Genomic DNA, 20,942 nt, shown 5'->3' with positions numbered 1-20,942 from the left:
GGGTGATTCAGTTACTCGTTTTCAAAAGCAAAGAGCATAGTCCCTGAGAGTTGTCAACTTGTCGTGGAATAAACACGGTTGACTGATCACCATGTCACAATTCAACGACTTTATCACAATCGTTTGAATGTGGTAATGACGTACACGGAGCTCTTGCATTGTTAACACGGGTGATGAAGAAATAACGAGTCGTTAAACCATTCAAGTGTGTCCTGCAATGTATTATGATAACAGTGGTTTATGTGTATACAAATCAATAATATATCAAACTGTATTATGTAGTTAAAAAAAAAAATAAACTGCCTTGTTGTTTTATCTCGTCACGATGCCAATAGTTTTCCCCATCCGTGTCAACTATCAGTCTGGTTTCGTGTTTCTCAGAACTTTGTTGAGTGGTAATTCAATTGAGAATTGTCTCTCCGGCCGTCATCGATGATGCAAAGCGCTGGCTGCCGTGGACTTATGTTGCTGCTGTGTTGTTGTTGTTGACGGAAAGCTGACGTTTCGGCTTGATGCTGCTGCTGAAGCTGTTGCAAATGTTGTCTTAACTGAGCTTGTTGGTTTAGCGAAGTAGTGCGATTATTCATCGTCTCAACCGACGGATGATGGCGATGCATATTGGGGTTGAAATCCGCTTCGTAAGGAGGCGGAGGTGAAGGATCGTCCCTGTGGCGACAGGTTTGCACGTGACCTGCATAGATACATAAAATTTTACCAACATGAAATACTATAGCTTTTTCATTCCAGGTATGTTTTACAAGCCTCGATTTTACTCTGGTTGCATTGAATAAGAACAACTTCTTTATGTTGTGAATAGCAGCTGGGTTCAACCGGTTCACAACGTGAGGGTTATAATATATCCTCTGGTTTTGGGAAGCTTAGATGTCACGCGAAATTTGCTAAGTAACATGAACATGAAACGGAACGAATGCAGCCAATTACTCGTACTCCCTTGATATCTAATACTGTGTTTCATCTCACGGCCGTTAAATCAACTACGGTTCCAAAACCGAAAAAAACGCACTATACCTAAATACGACGACCAGCTATACTAAAACCAGTTGATCCGTCTTGTACGTGTATCTCATCAATTAAGAGTAAAGCTTAATTTTGTGTGTTGAAATGAGTTGGAACAGTTGATTGAACCTTGACTGTTGTTGGCCGGCATCCGCACGGACATCAGCTGGTTTTCGCTGTTTGGGTTGTTGCTGCTGCCAATGGCGGAAGAGGCCAATCGGGGTACAGGTCGGTTCCAGTAGAGATGATGGCAACCTCCTCTGCCTGCTGCTGGTCGAGTCATTTCCGACTGACGGTGGACGCCTGGGATTTGATCAATGTTAGAAATGGCATTGGAGTCGGCCGTCATCATGGCAACGGGTGACGGACAATGGGAATCCGAAAGAGAGTAGAGACTTGAAACTCCGCCACCAGCACTCATGTTTCTGGTTTCTCCGCTATTACCACCTCCGCCTCCGTTGAAACTGTGAAAACTGGCAGACGTCCGGACGTCGTTGAAGCCAATGGCCGGCCTGTGCTGATGTTGATGGTGTTGATTTGATAGTCCAGGACTAGACGTGGTCATTGCCGCTGGGACGTAGGTGCTCATCGTCGAAGAGCAAGGTAATCGATACAGAGGACCTGAATTCGATGGTAGTTACGAATTTGGAAAGGTTTTTAGCGTTCGGTTGTCTAAAATAAAAAGAGGACACACACACACACACTACACAAAAGGCACGGAAAAAGGATTGAGAATCAGATACATCAGTTGCAGCTTCGTTGATGATCGTCAATCGATCGTGTACCATCGATCACGCTAAAACCCCAATGTAGGCCAATCGATTACCGATTTGGGCTAAAAGTTACGTATCAGTCGGTGACAGAAGTCGGTGACGTTAGCCAAAACCCCGAGTACAAGCCGAATGTACACACGAAAGAATTGAGAAGAAAAGAATACAAAACAAGAAGCGGACTGAGCAGAGGAGACAAAACAAAAACAAAAGGATAAAAACAGAATAATGTAATAAAAATAAAAACGAAAAAAATAAGAGAAAATGCAATAAAAGAATAAAAAGGGATGGATAGGCTTTTCTTTAGACATGCACAGATGTGTACTATAAAGTACGCAGTTCTTATGCTTGTTTTCTAGGCAATATAGTGGTTGTTTTCAACGGATGGATGTGCAGTTTTCTATGGCAACAAACGCCCACCGACGTCCTTTTTGTACATCGTTAAGTAGAGAAAGACGAGGGATAAAGACGGAAAAATAAGATAAAACTAAAAATAGAAACCCCAGACGAAAAGAATTCCTAAGAGAAGAAAGAGATTACAAACGGGTAATAGTAAAGCAAAATAGGATAACCAAGGATGTAGACGGGGAAAAAAAGGGGAAGCTTCTATTGGAAAATTCTCCGGCAACTAGCAGAGATCCTCAAATCCGATTTGTTTCCCTCCTACGATCCGTTAGACATATCCAAACACACATACGCATCTTTAACAGACACCAACTAACGCGCGGGTTATATACGAGCTGCTGCTAGTTATACACCATGTACAGACGGTTCCCCATCGACGGCGCCCAATTCCAGAACGATGATTGGCGTGATATATCTTGGGATTAATTGGCTCTTTGCTTCTTCATCAGCTCATCTCGCTATAAGCCTAACATTGACCCAATTCTCGTATCTTTTCTATACAGACTGAAAAGAATCATATCATATACGTATACAAATCTCGCACGTATAGGATTTAACCCTTTCGATATATGCTCCATTGACGATCAGTTTGCTTCACACGGCCGAGTTCATTCAATTTATGATTGATGGAAAATGGAAACTGTTTTTCTTTCTATTTTGCATTGAATGAATTTCATTACGTGCGCATTGGAAAGGTTTGCCTACCTTTACGTTTTTGTTAACGCTTAAGAATGAGGAAGGTTATTTTTTTTTCTATTTTTTGTGTGTGTTGTGGTTTCTTGACATTTCAATCAACTATACTACTACACGGTAGAAGTTTCGCTGCAGGAAATTATGTTTGCTCAACGAATTGTGCGTGAAAAAATCGATTACGTTTCTGAGCTTCGTATATGTTCAGTTCAAGTCACAAACGAAAAAAATAAGCCCGGTAATGTGATATCCCGCTACGTACACACAGATCTTTCAAAAATATTAGACACACCACATAGCATAGACAGCAAAACTGGAATTTCCCAATTAAGCCCGTTGCAAAATGGGGTGAAAGAAAGTCCCCACGGTTTTGGTACACACGAATAAGTCTACCGCTAATACACCTGTTGATTAGACTTATTCGAAAGTGGTGTTACTGCCCATCTGGGCTTTTAATAGGCTTATAGAGTGTAGATAGTGATTTTACTAATTTTAGCTTTTTGGGTGACGGTGATCATTTTTTAAATTTTTTTCTTATTCAATGTTTCATTCTCAAGTTCCCTCCTTGAACGTCCTGTAGCCCAATCTTTTTGCATTGCGCTGACACGTGATTTTCGTATTGGAATATTTTGCAACATTTTTTATTCTTCACTCTTGGTTTCCCACAATCTTGACGGCTTTTTACTATACCCTGCCTTTTTCTGAAGGGTTATCAATCTAAGCGCTAGACTTGATAAATTTCATCGATTTTTGGTGCACTGGTCAACGGGTACACGAATTGCGGAGACTGGACACCTTTTTACATGCAATCGTTTGATATTCAATACCTGGTCGACGTTTTTTGTGTAAGAGGCAACCGGGACAGACGAAACAGGCGATCAAGATGAGTAACGTGATACCGGCCGCAACACCTAGCGTAATGGCCAGTACTAAGAGTAACCTATGCACAATCGAAAAGTGTTGGCCATCGGATTTATAAGAAAAGAAACTTTTTGGATCGAAAAATCGAAGGAATAAACGTGAAAGTAACGCGTATATTTATTGAAATAGCAATGCGGATTAACAAGAAAAAAACAACAAAACACTTACGGGTCTTCAGGTTGAGGTGGTGGCGCTGTGGCAATCCTCAATTTGCCCGAACAGCAGTACTTGTAGTTTTCCGTTCCGCAACAGAAGCCGGGAGTGGAGCCATCAAGCCAAGGGCACGGAAATCCCGTATTCCACTTGCCAAATTGATCGATGTAACCCGAACAGAAATCCGCGTTCAACACTGAAAAAAACAAAAAAACAATGATTTATTGAACATCAAAGGAACATTTAAATTAAAAACTCTCCAATTGATCTTCTCAGCTTTTTATAATCCCCAAACAAGTTTTAGTCTTTAATCCAACCACCAAGCAATCAAACACGTATATAGGACAGTTCAATGTATCACCACTTTTTCGTTATTAATGACGCAACGACTTTGTTGTCTCTGCAGACCACCGACCTGTCCAGCGATGACGAATACATGTACTGGAAAAAAAAATCTACTTTATTTTGGGCTTCTTCTTAATTACTACTGGGACATGTATGAATCCCTGGAGCAGCTGGAACGACCAACAAAATGTACACCATCAGAATGAGACAGAGAGAAATGATGATGACCTGGCATCGTTATCCACAGCAGTTCTTGTTTGAAAAAAACAACACATCTTTCTCGACACTCAACGCAAGAGTATTGGAAAGTGAGTAAACGGACCACCCTTGCTGTTTTTAATGAATGTCACTGGGTTCAAGATGACGAAATTTGTTACACGTGGCACTATTAGGTGAGAAAAAGAAGAAGAAGGCGGCCAAATTAACTTTTCAATGGGAAAATAAAGTAGAGACTATAACTCTTCGCATTCCATAGTTTTTCCCCGTTTGTTTCTCGCTACTTCATGCCTTCGGAGCCCCAACAGATAACCCTTCCATACATTACATGAGTCTAGCGCAAAACATAAGCCAAGCCGACGCGCAAACATAAATCAAGGAAACGCATCACGCGCAATCGATAGCTCGGGCCGGGGAGGCTCATACAGTTCCGTTTTTCTTCTTGTTCTTGTACAGATTCTACATTATCAGTTTTTTTTTTCTTCCCTTTGCTCTTGTTGTCTCTTCCCGCAAACTTTCGGCGTGATATATGTCTATAGGAGGAACTATACAGCGTACAGGATTTTTCTTTTTGTACAGATATAGCCGTAGCGTTCAATAGGCAACCAGAACGGACTTTATACACAAGCACAAAAAATAAATCAAAAATAATAATAATAAAAAAAGTAAAGTTGTGAAAATATATGGAAAGACACGCGGAAACAGGCACAAGAAAAAAAGTGTCGTTGACGCGGCGATATCAATAAGGAGTCTCCTCTTTTGGCACTGATGTATGCATGTCATTCTTTGGCGGAATACCACAGGGCAGGCCCTCAGCTGTGTCTTTTTGTCAACGTGAAAAAAGGATTTCTGACCCTTCTTTCGTACTAACGTATCGTTGAAGGCAGTTTAGAATATAAATAACTCAACGTAGGTAGGCTCTGTACAGGAGTATGTAAACCACTTAGTATGTAAACGGACATTGTAAATGGTTCGATCCATTTTCGACTGTTATTAATACCGTATTTGCATCCGACGCAAAATATGCATATCAAATGTCTGATGTTGTTTTTACATTTACATTAAAGCATGTACGAGACGGTGCAATATCAAATGACATATATGGAACAGGGAATACGACGCAACGTTACGTCGCATTCGATCATTACCGTTGCAATGTTTCCATTGAAATTTAATGTGTTTTTTTAATAATTATTGCCCTGCGAAATTCTCGAACGACACACAGATCCTGTTATCTGTGTACAAAGCACAGTTAATTGACAACTTTCATGTTTTTAATCTTAACATTTAGCACAACACTGACTTAATTGAATTCGATTGTCTCACTATTCTTGCTTTATTATTATCAAACGTAGATAAATAAATCTAAATGACAATTACAGTGATGAAATGCGGACGTCATTACACAACACGCAGGACGAAAACGAAATATGTTTTATGTTTCAGAGTAACTCAATATTTCCATCTTCCTGTCGTTCTCGTTGGTTTTCTCTTTTTATTTTTTACGACGTTTTTGTTTCTCTCCTTTCCTTTTACAAAGCAAAGATCACAGGGATGAATACTCCATGAACATATGTTGTTGTTTTTTAAAGCAAATTTTGCTAGTTTAGGCCTAGAAGTATTGCGCGTTTGGTGTGTCCGAAAATGTTGTGCCAATTGGGCACACCATAACTATGTGCGTAGTAGAAGACGAACAACAAAACAAACTTTTCTGTAAATGGATAATTCTTGCTTCTAGGCAATCGTGCAGAACGGCTTCCACTCCGGACGACAGTCACGAACAGCAGCAAAACAACATTCTGAAGCAGCAGAATAAGGGAGCTGTAAACGACAGCAGAGTACGAGGTCCTATACCGTCGGTCCCCAACACAGCCACCCACTCTCATGCAGTTCTCTTTCTTCATAAATCAGATTGCCTTCCACTTGGTAGCCTTTCACCAACTTGGACTCTAAAGAGGCCTGTAATGGGCATGATAAATGGCTCCCGAAAAAAAAGGGGGCACCACGCAACTATGAAATGAAGCGGGCATGAAAAGTTGTTCACTAAGGCCGTCTGCCTATACAACAATTGCGTCTTCCTCATTGAAGCTCCAAGAAAGGATGCGCATTGAAATTTTGCACTTACTATGCATAACACACAAAGTCTATATATACCTTCACGGCATTCTCGGCGAATTTCGGATGCGACGTGCGAGCAAACAAAAGCTTTTGTTGATCCGCTGGACTTTTTTAGATGACCCTCCCCTATCCGCACACAGCAGAGAACGCAGCGGGAAAAGATTAATGGATGCTTCTAATTGTGTTTTACGTATGCGTTAGAAGCGTGGATATGCTAACGTAAACCAAAAAATGAGTTGCGTAAACTTTCTCGCAAGCAAATGGCGAAACTTTTCTGAAGGGAGCTAAACAAGTACAATATGAAGTATACCGTCCCTCCCGGCATCCAACAGCTGGCTCATTAGTCATTTGAGAGCCAACTTTTCCGTGTACCGTATACGGCTATTCATTTCCACCTTATACTACGCAAAAAGCAAAAACTTTGTTGGATTGCAATCCCCTTTTCGCCATTTTCTAACGTCAGCGACAAGCGCTTTAAAGCTGTATCTCATTTCTTTACCTAATTAAGCGACAAGTAAATCTATTTAAACAAGTTGAATTGATGGAGATGCTCTAAGCAGAAGAGATCTCAGTTATTTTTTTCTTCTTTTTTCGTTCGGTCACGTATGCAAATGATAGGATAAAGAACGAAGAACTTAGCATTTTGCTCGGTGCGCTCTTTTGCGTGCTCGCAGCACTAGACCGTACACGGTGTCATGTGAACAAAGAAGAAAAATGTCGGATCCCATTTTTTTTTTTTTTTTCGATCAATAAAAAAGATCGGGCCAACAACCGAGAAAGGTATAGGAGGGAATACCAACACGCTGACATGTCGGCGGTCAATAGGAAAAACCCCTTCCCTTCTTTTTTTCTAAAAAAATACATAATAGAGAACTGAATACTGGCTCTTTTTTTTTCTATTAAAGGGCGTTTAAACAACGTTCAACACTAAAAGGACAAATATACCCTATCGCACTTGGAACAAAAGAAAGAACAAAAATGAAATTAAAGCAAAAAGGCGGGGGAAAAAGGGGCGTCGGCTGGAAGGTGGGTCGGGGAGTCCATCATAATGCCTAGCGTGTTTGTCCCGCGGCTTTCACGAGAAATAAATGAGAGGGGAGAAGAAAGGATTCTACTCATAGCAGAGTTAACGTATATAAGAATGGAGTACTAACGTTCGAAAGAAAAAAAATCAGAAGAAGAGAAAGGATGGGAATGAGGAAAATAAATAGAAAAGGCGGAAAACAATTGGGGAGACAAAAATAAAAGTGGACGAAAGTTAAGAATTGCGGGGATGGAGGGGGAGAGATGTCGTCCGGAAATATTCACTTCGTTAATTACCCGAGACGTTGATAGTGATTGACACAAACGGAATCATTGCGAATAAGAAAAAAGGGGAAGATAAGGAGACGAGTGCGTTCTATTGATTTCTGGTGTATAGCCCTTAAAAGTAATTCCATTTATGTTTTAATCAACTCGTCGTTGGTTTGCCCGACCGCTTTTCTTTTGTTACCACCCTCCGCTTTCCAACATCCTAGCCTGTTTGATCATCTTTGATAAGCCTATTCTCATCGTCACGATGGATCAGCAATTCCACGACCTGCGGTCATTATAATAACTAAATCAATAGAGCGTTATGCGCTTAGTTCGGTGACACGCAACCAGATTTAACCATTTCGCTACTCTCTCTTTGCAAATAGCTTCAAAGGCCTATCATTTTAAGGTGAATGATTTCCTTCCTCTTCATCAAATTTCCATCTTTTTTCCAGAATACCAACGGTGGAAGCTGGAGTGCTTGTTATCCTTTGGGCGCGTGCAGCACGCTCGAAGCCACGTTCGGAATACTTGTACTATAGTTTGAAAGACACAGTTTTTTTTCTTCAACTACATACAATTGAAGGTCGCTATATCCTAATCTGTTCTCTTCTCGTGCGGGGACTTGAGATTTCCTTATCGATTCCAACGCTTTTTGGAAATTCTCACGTTCCTCGCAGACACATCTAGAGAATTGTACGCCACTGGAGAACTCATTGACTAATAGATAGTTGACAAAAGTATAAGAGTGAGGTATTCTTTAGCCTGGTGGCTATATTTAGCTATACCGAAGTTAGAATCTTCGCTATATGAATACGTAGGTTGCGTGTGAAAGGAGAAGGTTACATGCATCCTCCTTACTCGCTATTGCTGTGCATTGTGCAAACACAGCCAATGATGTGCAGTGTGTCTATCAGCCAACATAATTTCCTGTTTCCGGTTCCCGGCATTCTTGTCTCATCGTGAACTCTGACTAGCCAAACGGAAAATCTCTCCCAGGATATTTCTTAATTTTTTTAAACTCTTATTTTCATTATTTTTCCTGTTTGCTCGCATCGATGGAACTCTTTCTTATCTTCATCATTAGCATGAGAATACTATTGTTCACAATGTTTAGCCTCTCCATTTTTCTTGGTATAATCTTTGACGTCGTTTTTATACTCACCCATTGTTTTCTATGTTATATAACCTGCTATGGGGGTTTGGATTTCTTTTATTTCTCCTAACCCTTTTGAAATTCAAACAAAAGCTTTTTGATGTTTAAAGTTGGACGGAGGCAGCCACCGTTTTGTTTGCCTTCACTTTTTGAACTCTCATTAATGGATTAGACCTACAACTACTACGTATAACAAGTTACTTTTGCCTTTCACCATAAACCCCCCGTGTTTGAACTGAGAGTTGTCTAGCTACCGCACGAATAGCTGGCGCGAGTTCAATTCAAACTTTGAAAATACCTAGAAGGTGATGAGAAAAGTAAAGCGTTTCCTGGTCCGTTTTTCTTGCGGACTAAAAGTACGAAAAACGTGTAAGCAATTTTCATCCATCCTTATGCGTCTTATAATCAGAGATTCGGAGAAAAATGAGAGTCACATCTTCGTCAATGTTGTTTGGTATATTTCTCTAGCGAAGCTTATAGTTATGAGTCTTTTGTTTTATTCGATGTATAGCTATATAGAAGCGCTCTACTAGCAGCCATCTTTCCAATTCCAGTTGCATTAGCCAGCGCTCTTCTCTTTTACCGCTCCAAACATTCCCGCAGTGCCCGACATTCTATCACAACAGTCAATCATAAGACTAGCCAGGACTTGTTCCGTTTTTTTTGGCTCGTCGGCCCACCAAAGCCCCGCCGTCTCCACCGTCGTGCCAATAATGTGAAGAAAAGCGAAACAGCGCCAATAAAAATAGGGGAAAAAAAGACAAAGAATGGAGACAAAAAAAAAAGAGAGAAAGGAAAAAGAAACAAATCAAATACAAATCATAAAAACTGGACGTGGGGGGGTTTGTCTTCGGAAAATTCTCTTTCTCTAAGGCTGGAACACTTTGCGCTACCAAATGTTCGTGATGACATTAGACCGTGGGCTTCAGAAACACAACGAATCGCCCAAATCCAAGAATTTTTTTTATAGCTCTTTTGTTCTATTCGGGATATAGAGTCATATACTTCCTGTTTATACTCGTTGACGCAAATGGCAATCTTGAGGGAAGTTGGAGTTAACTTTCAATACTCCCCCAAAGTGAAAACATCAGACATAATTGATGAGGAAAAATACGCGGAGAAACTATATCACTATACAATAGTGTATACGTATAAGTAATATGGGAATTTTATTAATGCCTATAAATATTTTTCCGTTTAAAGTAAAGGCATACAACTTTCTCCTGTAATAAACGAAAAAAGAAAAAAGACTTTCATGTTTTCTATTATTTTTTTTTTTTCTTTTTCGTTCAATTTTTTTATTCTAGTGATGAGCTTGTCCCGAGAAAACAAAATTTCCGTCCACTCTCAGTCCGTGCCTACCCGACGTTCTTTTACGATTTTCTCGTTTCCCTTTGATTTGTTGTGATGCCGCATCTCTTACTTCTCGACATTCTACTCCGATCTTCTTTCCCTCCGTTTTCTCTTTATTCTTCATGTTTCGATCTGCACTTCATCCTGTATCACCCGATAAAGCATCGGGTACAAAGAACAAATCCGCGTTCCCCGCTCCGATCCAAGTGGATCTCCGTTTAATCGACACCGTCCCCGAGGACGGGTAAATGTCTTATAAACAAGCTTTTCTCAAGAGCCGAAAAATGTCTTCTTCCGATTTCATTTTTACCCTCTTTTTTTTCTCTCTCTTAAAAAAACGTTGAAAAAAAATCGTGTACTTAGCGACCTCCTTCGATGTTTGTCTCCATCGGTTAGGTCCGCCATCTTAAATCACAATCTCGTCCACTAGCGTTCCTCTTCCTATCCCTCCTGCTGGTTATACTTTTTTCTTCTATAGTCAGCTGAAAGATCAAAGTGAACATGAAACGAATTGGTGGTAGTGCGCGAACGAAGACATTGGCAAATCAAAAGAGATGTGCAAATAGATTGCGTTATCAGTATACGAAGCGTAGATACTCTTTTCGAAAACCGAGAGGACGTGAATCTCCCATCATTTCCTCTTGAAAAAAAAAGAAAAGGAAAACGACAATGGAATAAAGAGAGTCGCAAATTGAAAAGAAAAAGAGTAGATAAAAAAAAAAAGTTGAGAGGCAAAAGGAAGGAGACGTTTGGAACAAGGAAATAAAGGACAATGCTCACACATAAGAAGATGGGGTAACTGGCAAAGAAGCGGGAGACAAAGAGGGGGGAACCTAGAGAGTTGGAGATAAGCCGTCGTCGAAATTGAAATGCCAAGCTGATTGAGTTTTATAAGACTGCCCAATTTCAGATCCAATCAAACAGGGGAGGACCTCATAAAAGAAGCAACCGAGAAAAAAGCCCTTAACAGTGGAAGAAGTTGCAACCGTTTCATGGAACAAATCACTACTCTCAAAAGACTAGTATATTTATATATATATATATACAGAAGGTGGCAGGATCAGCTGTATATGGATGACCAAAGGGAACCAAAAGCAGATCCAATCGCGCGTATGTGTCCAGGCTGCGCTGGACGCCGGCCAACGAATGTTTTGTGTGCAATCATCGACTGTAACAATCAACTCGTAAAGTTGGTACCGTACAAAAAGTTCTTGGCCAGTTTTCCGCATGTGGACACATTATTCCAACTTTTTGCTGTTGTTGAAAACTTGTAACGACAACAGCATGTGTTGCTAGACATGTTAGCGTCCCATACGTGGTCAGCGCAAACTATTTTGATTTATTGTCATTTTGATGCAAATTCCTTTCGTGTGAAGGTTTGCCGTGTACATTTAGTATTCACGTCCTTCTTTTGAACCAACTTACTTTAACCGGATTGCCACCAGTTGTGTCCAACTTTGGCTTCAATCTTCTGGGAATATGGATGTCTCAAGATTTTCTAAATCGATTTCCATGTCTCCGACAATTCTGTCCCAGAAGGGGGAAAAGAAAAATGCTTTTTTCTTGCCTTCCTTTCTCTCTCTATATATCTTGTTCTTGTTCTGTTATGTAGTATAGATAAGAGATAGAAAGCGTGTGTCTGTATAGGCACGGCTATAATCGGTGGCGCTCCAATTTCCTGAGCCATTATTTCCCTTCGGAGTTGTCGTCCTGCCACGGCGCAACGTACAGCGTGAATTTCTTATACACTTCCGGATTGGATTGTCGGCCAAGCGTTCAAAGGCTAAAAGGTGAGTGCCTATAGACTGTATATACGTCTCGTGAAAAAGACATACGCTCCAGATTTTTGCTGAAAAAAAAAAAATCTTTCCTTTCTATTCCAGTAACTCGGAGCAAAACCTAATAAAATTGACATGACGATCCACATTTATCTATACCACGCGTCACGTAAACAGTTAACGAGAGAAAACATTAGAGAAAAGCATCAAGATAAATCCCATTTGGATTCATGTTACCGTACTCCGTGCGCGGAAGTCGGAGTGTAAAACAAGAATCGCGAGGATGAGAGGGCTGCTTTTTTTGTGTGTCTTGGTATAATCGATGGCGTGAAAAACACACTCGTATAGATCAAGAAGCAAAGTACTCTGCGGAATTGAGATTGGCTAATATCCACGGGTGCAGCAGAGCTTGTGTCAGCCCGATGACAGCTGACGGGCAGCTCGTCGCGCTCGGTCATTCGGATCCTGATTTGAATGCAAATGGACGGGATCATCAGGAATTATTTAGGGTTTGGGGGCGAAAGGGATTCCTTGGGTTGTACACTTCACCGATTCATGGCCACACACACTCCTGACGAGTTATCGTTTTTTTTTTCTTTCTTGGCATCATTCCCGATTTTTATTTCTTTCTTTCTCGTTTTTTTTTGTTATTTTTTCCATTCAGTGGTTTTTCTACTCCTTCTGTCCGCCCACGTCTTTCCTCGTCGTGACTTTCTTCCACGACGTCTTCTTTCTCAAGTGTTCCCTCTGCGACTCTAGTTATTTTCCATTTCTAAGAGGATTCAGATTTTCTCAAGCAAAACATGCTTCAAAGAAAGTGAATGAGTTTCTCAAACGAAAACCAGATTTACTGATGACGTTTTCCTCTTTTCTTTTCAGGTGTGTCATCTTTGCTCGTGCAGAATACGACATGTACAAGAGCCTGTGTTTTTTTTTTTAAGTTCAATTAAAAAAAGGGGCGGAAAAAAAAGTTTAAATCATGTTTCCAATCAGCATCTTTTCCCTTTTTCAGTGCTCTCTTCTTTCCACTCTTCTTTTCATGAGTTTGTAAAAATAAGAAAAATAAAAGAAAGCGCACATGTGCATAAAACGTATAGGTAGGTCTACCTTTCATCCTGTGTTGCCCAACATGCACAGTATATGCACATAAACATCAACGCTGTTCGATATTTCATTAAAGCTAATGCGCTTAGTGTCAACGCTTTGAATCCGGGGCGTGTCTCATATCCGGATTAAATGAAAGAGATCTACATATATCAAATCAGCTGCGCGTGTGTCTGGCGTGAAACTCTTCCCTCCGCACCGCCTGACATCAATAGTCGGCCGGTTTACATTCCCAGGCAAGTGAAAATCCTCATTTTCAGTTCGCCCTCTTTATTGAAACGTTTGGCGTACCAGACGAAATTGAATATTATTTAGAAACGGAAAGCAATGAACGACTCACCTTCGTGACTTTGATGAAGAAGTGGAGATACGGCCATTGTTTAGGCCCCGCTCAGAAGAATTAATGAAGTGCAATCGCCAAATTACCAGCAAAATTTGATTAGATTTTCTCCACTCCTAAAAAGGATTTAAAAAAAATCATTTAAATGCAAATTAAAGATTTTGTTAAATATTTTGTAATGAACTATTAACGAATATCCTATGATGAATTGATATTAAAACCGTTAAATCGATTTCTTTTCCTTCAATTTAGCAATTGGATTAAGGGCAAAGGTCTTTGTTCACCTTATATGGCTATATAGACAACAAGGAAGCGACCGACATACGTCGCTACGCACGTCATCCACAATTCACTCGTTTATCGTTCTCAGTTTATGAAAAACGAGAGATCCCTTTCTCGGATTCTTGTCTCGATTTTCCCCGACATTTTCCATATCACGTACATAGCCATAAGCCATCACCCGATCCTCCCAAAGACACACACGCATTTCCCATAGTTCGTCTTCCCCCTTTCATTGGTCGTCTCAATGGTGTATATACCAACGGGCTTTTATCCTTCTTTTTTTTTCTTTTTTCCTATTGAATTTCCTTCTGAATTATTCAAAAGAATGGGCGGATAATGCCATACCGTGTGCTGTGTATACAAACCCTGAAGGGTGGTTGCTTGCTATATACCGCTGGTCGTGTCAAAAGACCAGTAGGAGCTGTATAATATCAAAGTCTTTCTCTCGCTTTCTCTGCTCCGCTTGTGATTGCCTTACTTTTGGGCGGCTTTCCCAATAGTTTCCATTCACGTCCAGCAAGCAGCAAAGGTGACCTTCTATAATACTTGTACATATATCGCAGCTGTTTATGTGACGTAATCTTTGATTCGTCTTTACTACGCCAGTCTGCCTTCCTGCAAAAAACGATCTAGAATGATCTTGAAGTTGATGGCATCGTCACAGACTATATATAAGAAGATAAGCTAAGGTACTAATACATTTTGATGACATTTGAACGAGTCCGTCGCCGTTGAGAGCGTGCAGCAGTTCTATAACTTATTCAATTCCTGAATGATATAAGAATGAAGTTTCTCATAATTTTGTTTTTTTTCAGCCCATTGATTATATCGAAATATATACAAGGATAATATTCTGCGCATTCTTCCGTATGCGGACGCAATTCTAGTTTTAGATTTGTATAACGACTTGATTTTCCTTCCTTCCTCTTCTTTTCTATGTTGTTGTTTTGAATATAAAGAATAGCTGGAATAAAAACACACACACACACACGCAGGACGGAGGAGGAACTTTTCCTTTAGTATCATGTTTTTGTATGCCCTGGATGTTCTTGGCTATACACAGACGATTAAGTAGATATAGTGATATGCAACGCAAGCCAACAGCCTTGTTATTTCTATCATGTAAGACTACCCCTTTCTTCTTCTTTTTATGGGTATTTTGTCATAGAAACTGTCGTCTGTACAGTAGGGAAAAAAGAAAAGTGAAACTATAAAGAGCGACGTGCTCATTCCTGAATGGCTGTATTTACTTCTAACTACAAATCTCAACCGTATATAGTTTCTTTTTAAGCATTTCGTTTCTTCTTTCCTCGTCAGACAGAGACTCAGTTGCACTTAAAAAAGACAGAAAAACAACAAAATAAATAGTCTGCCATAATCAGAGGCTTTTTCTGTTGCATATATACACGAGATTAGTCCAATTATACACTTTTGTTTCTATAGAATTTTAGTGGAAAACGTTATAAGCCAGACTGCCGAATTAGTTTGCTATAATGCTGCAGCAGTGAGTGCCAGAAAAAAAGAAAGAGCAATGGGTTGAAAGAGACGACGAGAGAGCAACTGGAGCAAACCTCACAAACCACAAGCCTTGATGAGCTTAAACTGCCAGACAAAGAAGAAAGAAGAAGACGTCTCTTCTTCTTCCTTTTTTCTTTTTTAATTCTCTCCCAGTGGCGCGGCAGGAGATTATCTGCAATCACGAGGTCTAATCCTTTCGTATAAGACAGCCGGCGAAGAGTTGGGCAAATGGGTTGTCCCATTCTGGTGAGGGGTGTGTGTTCGTATTATGTGGTGACGACGAGCTGTGGAACGCGTCGTGGCTTTTCTCGCTCGTGTTGACCGAGAAAAGAAAAGAAAATAATAATAAAAAAAAAAAACTGCTCGTCTATGTACTTCACTACGCTCTCTACTGTCTTCTTCCTCCCCCCCCCCTTCAAGCTCCTCGCCTATATAGCCCAATCTTTTATTGATCCATGATTGACTCTAGCGCTTTTCCTTATTCCTTATTCCCTTTTTTTTTTTATATCAGGAGTTGATGTATATGAAAACAGCACCCAAGAACAACCTCCAGTTCTTTTATAGAGCAGTCAGGAGCGGGACGATCCCAATGCCATGGCGGTTCACCCGCAATCGACCGACGTCTAGTGCACTATAAGTAACCTAATCTCAGTGTATATTGACTGATGATGTCGTCCTTTGTCGGCAACTAAACGACTGTCCACTGTGAGCAACAAAGCAAGCCTGCCTTACCGATCCTTTAGGCATACAAGCAGAAAAGACATGTCATCAATGCATGAGGATGACAAAAACGAAAATAGATCGTTTGTGAACTGATTCGATTTAACATCAGGCCAGGATTGCCACTCTCTTGGCAGCTATGGGGGGTCTTCCTATAGACATTGCCAGGAAAAAAATGGCGACGATTTCAAAAATCTAACATAATAATAACAAAGAAAAAAAGAAAAAAAAGGGAGGAAAAAATGGCACCTATTTATACCCCAGTATGTCTGCTCTTACATAGTACCGTTCACGATATATATCCGTCCTGAAATTCGATATCCGTAGACAACGCAATCGCGCTTTGTTTTCCTATTTGTTCGCTTTTTGTTTTGTTTTTCTTATTGGGTTGTTTTTAAAAGTAAACCCGAGTAAACCACTGGCTGGTGGCCAGACATGGGTGACCCTTCCTGCCTCCTCCCCCCCCCCTCTCCCACCCCCCAAAAAAAACTAACGTGCATTTCTGAGATGACAAAAATAATTATAGGAGAGAACTCCTCGGAGGCTTTGAAGCGCGATCTGGTTTTGACTTTTTCTTTTTTTCTTTTTCTAGATGTTGTTCTTTTCTTGTTTAGTTGAGATGTGTGGATTGCTGTCATTCTTAGCCGCTCCTCCCAAGTCGGTTGCATTGGATATTGAACTGTCACCCAAGGTACAGTACATCCTACTGTATAGTTCCCTTTTTTTTTCTATATCTCTCTCTCTCTCTCAACTCCAGCAATCTTTTTTCCAACGAGAAGATTCATCTCTCTCACTCTCCCATTGCTTCTGTTTCTTCTATATTTTTTCAGAGCCAAAAGCAACTGGCGAAGCGCAGCGGCAGCAGCTGCTGGCATTCCGTCTCTATTTTCATCGATACGCGCGTGTGTGTGTATAACAGGCAGAAGGGAAAAGGAAGAAATGAAAACGAAGAAGACACTGACGAAAGTTGAAATGGGAAGAGAGGGGAGTGCGGAGAAGAAACGGGATGTGACGTGCTACGCACCGCCCTCCTGTTCCATATACGGAACAAAACAGGAAGAATAGAAATCCGGATGGAGCTTGTGAGTATGCCTTGTTGTCGTCGTCGATGCTCGTGTGTGTATGCCTTTTTGCCGACAGACAATTTACGACGTTCAGAAGGCCGCAAGACCTGACAACACATTGAGACACGGCCAGCTCACATATAGCAGTCCCTTAACCGCGTCCCTAATGCACCGCTTACGGCTGACGCTGTCAATATAGCCTAACTTCTTTTTTTACCACCTCTTGTTCTTTGTTTTTCTAAAGGATATTTTTGTTTTTCATTTAATCCTAAGCCTCAATCCGTGCGACTAGAAATCTTCACGAAAATTTTCATTCTTCTTCCTCTCGTTCGACCTTTAATATCTTCCTAATCTACCCAAACATTTGCAACGGCCGTGTGGTTGTAGCTACTAGTGGCTAATACAAACGAGTTTAGGGCTTGTAAATCCCACTGCTTGGTAACGAGCCATTACTGTTTTGTAGTCTCTGTGTTGGAGCAACAGTCGAGGTCCTTTTTCAAAATAGAAAACCAAAATCTAGAAGAGAAGAGAGAGAGAGAGAGAGAAAGAAGAGGGCGGAAGAAGAGACGACGTATCACAGGGGGTAGTAAAAGAAAAGATGCTGCCGGTGTATTTCAAGCGGAGGCACTAGCAATAGCGGTGAGTGCCGGAGCATCGTTTTCCTTTCGCCTGGACTACCGTGGGGGGAGAGACAAACACTCACGTAACATTCCGAACACGCGTCCCAAAATTATTGTTAAGCAGAAGCAACAGAAAAGCGAGTTAAAAAACAAGAAGAATATGTTTTTTTCCCCCAACAAACTCATTCTGCGCTACACGTAGGATTAACTGAGTCAAACAGTCAGAAACGATATAGTCTTACGTTGACATCGTGTCCAGTTTACGTATAGGAGGACGTTTGTATATTTTTATTTAACAATGAGACGAGAAAGATATGGAAAGTAACAAATTGCCTTTTGCGTATATATGCTGCTTTTGCTGCTGGTCCATGCTGAAGGCATAAATCCTACAACTGTGGCATATTCTACATCGTAGAGTAGAAGAATTGCAGATGGGATGAAAAAAGGAACGACTGAAGCAAAAATAATGACTAACCATTTCCTGCCATACCCCCAATTCTCCGTTTCTTCTTGCCTATACTTTGCTAGACTATACACTCTCCAACAACCATCAATAAGAAAGAGAGAAAGACACACAGGCAACCAATAGGCGAATAAGAGTGATAACGCAATCAACCATAAGTCATTGCTCTCAATTGGGCATTTTTTTTTTTTTTTTTACAAAAATGCAAACAGGAAATGTCGACTTACAAATGATCGGCAAAACCAGGACGTTGGAATGAAATGCAACAGACGAACACAAGTCGAGTCCACCAGTTCACAAGCAAATCCGACTATCAATCAGTTTGATAAGTTGATATACTATTTGGGAAAATAATAGCTCAGTAAACTCCTGTTTTGAATCACAAAACGGCACTAACGGCTATTTTTTTTCCTTGTCATCAATAATAGGACAAAAACGAACTTGTGCCCGTAAAAAAAAATATATAATCCCCAAGCGCACTTGTCGGCAGTTCAATCAGCTTTTCAACAATTTTGAATGAAAGCAGCAAGGGCTCACTCAAAATGCAGGAATTCCTTTACATGTCCAGAAGAAAAATTGAATATTGCAGGGCACGGGCTTGGATGTACACTGCGGCCGAAGAAGACCGAGACGTGGGTTGCTTTAACATAGCCAGACACAATACTGAGGATGCCAGTCGTAAGGATGAAAAGGTTATATGTTCCATAGTACAGAAGGCTAGCACTGCACAGGAAGCCGGCAGCACTCTGTCCTATCTTCTTTCATGGTAACACGACGTCTTTGACGCGCCTGCGCTCCTCTCTCATTTAAAAGTGAAAAACGATATGGGAAAATTTATTCAAAAAAGAAAACAAATAAAGGGTAAAAAATAAAAGAGAAGAGAAGAGAGTATATTATATGACTGCTAGCATATATGTTTTTGCCTATACAATATATAGAAGTAAGAGAACGAATCACGATTTTCAATCTTATCTCTTCAACCTATTGGAATGTTCACGCTCGACGGGACTCCCGACTGTTTTTTTCGAGGAGAAAAAGAAAAAAAAGAGGTGTCGTAGTAGGCTAGTAGGCCTATAGTCCCTGACAATGTATTCCGTGCCCTATGATGGTTAAGATAATAACGTGTCATATCAAGCAAGAGTGTACGCACTAGCTATATAAAAAGCACAATGATTTCTGAATAGGTCTTTTTTTTAGTTATTTTTTTAAATTTCACGATGAACAGAGTGAACTTATCTAAAAATAGAGAAAATGGGAGCCGCGCCACTGTCAAACAGACCAGTGATTGGCTCCTTTGACGTTACCCATCTGCTGTACATCTTCATGGATTCCTTGTTCTTTCCCCATTTATTTCGCTTGCTTTCATTTTTTTTTTACATACTCCGCTAATGAATTTCCAACCGTCAATTTTGATGCCGTTGACGTCTGTAGACGCCAGCCACCCCCCCCTTCCTCAATTCGTGCGGTCCCAATAATTCAACTACAGATGAAAGCTGTCCCGACATAAATGTTTTCTGTGATATGTTACAAGTGCAAAAATGCGTAATGCATTAGGCAATGTTCCATTTTTTAATCTAAAATGAAAAGTCTTTCAATTCCATTTTTTTCCCGTTCCAACTGTAAGCTTTTTGTTGATAGTATCTCAGTGCTGAGCCTTTATATATAGATGAACGTACTGTAGAGATGACGAGACCTCTATGCTAGAGGTGGTACAGGAAGTGTAAACGACAGTGAGGGCAAAAAGGGAGTTGAAAGAAGGCGTGGAGACGAGATTGAAGAAATAATAGAATAGGCCTACACATCAGCGTATAGGCGGCAACGTATAACCCCTATATGCATGTTTAAGGCAGCTATACAGACAAGCCATTTGGAATCGCTACTGTATGGGCCTGCCAACGGCTGTCATTTCCGTTGAATATTCCAATGGTTCTTCTCGCCGACTTTTGTCAAAATCGCCTTGCTCTGCCTCTTCTCTGAGTGGAATCGGCACTCGTTATGTGCTTCACTATAGATCACCATCTCTTAAAAACTTTCTTTCCCATGTGCGAGGCCTTACGGTCCTTACTTGCTACTGTGCGTTTGCCTCTGTTTCCTGATTACGCAGATCCCAGCAATCAATGAGATTTGATCTTTCCTTACATGTCAGCGTCTTTTCAGTTCCCACGGCCAAAAACCTTCAGTGGAGCACAACCAATGAGACGTTCCTCATCTTAACTTACAAGAACGTCTATATAAAATATTTCGCCTATTCTAGTTAACATTTCATAATCACTCCCCCTATTTTCAATTTTAAAGACAATTTCATCGCATCGCAGATTGAGAAAGTTCAATTTTACGGTACAGTTCAAACATACGACAAATTGTCTTATGTTGTATTTCAAGAGAAAAAGATGGTTAGTGTAGAGTGTAGACATCTCATAACTTTAAAATGGCCAAGATAATTGGCATTACTAAACGTTGTTACATTTTTCCGTTAGAATTAACAGACGAAGCACAATACTTTTCTAAAAATTCTCTGTTGGGGTATATATCGTGTTCATAAATAAACATGCGCCCGCCTTGCTCCACAAGGTTTGTCAGTTAAGACGATACTTTAAGCTGACAATGTGAAGTAAA

The 20,942-nt window shown here is 40.5% G+C and overlaps 1 protein-coding gene across 2 annotated transcripts; it reads right to left on the bottom strand.

Moving 5' to 3' along the window:
- Positions 1 to 200: 200 nt before the first annotated feature.
- LOC116918043 lies at positions 201 to 19,003 on the bottom strand. Of its 2 annotated transcripts, none has more exons than XM_045168868.1 (6): positions 18,554 to 19,003; positions 13,660 to 13,775; positions 3,972 to 4,152; positions 3,710 to 3,822; positions 1,147 to 1,638; positions 201 to 691 (listed from the first exon to the last, which is right to left on the bottom strand). In XM_045168868.1, exons 2-6 carry the CDS (start codon positions 13,694 to 13,696, stop codon positions 378 to 380), a joined length of 1,137 nt encoding a protein of 378 aa, XP_045024803.1. In that variant the 5' UTR covers positions 13,697 to 13,775; positions 18,554 to 19,003; the 3' UTR covers positions 201 to 377. The 2 variants fall into 2 exon arrangements, with proteins under 2 accessions (XP_045024803.1, XP_032779595.2); XM_032923704.2 differs by lacking the exon at positions 18,554 to 19,003 and adding an exon at positions 15,513 to 15,771.
- Between the last annotated feature and the right edge of the window lie 1,939 nt (positions 19,004 to 20,942).

Source organism: Daphnia magna, linkage group LG2, assembly GCF_020631705.1.
Source record: "Daphnia magna isolate NIES linkage group LG2, ASM2063170v1.1, whole genome shotgun sequence".
Taxonomy (NCBI): Eukaryota; Metazoa; Arthropoda; class Branchiopoda; order Diplostraca; family Daphniidae; genus Daphnia; species Daphnia magna.
The sequence above is the reverse complement of the archived record's forward strand: the minus strand, read 5'-3'. Positions and strand labels throughout refer to the sequence as shown.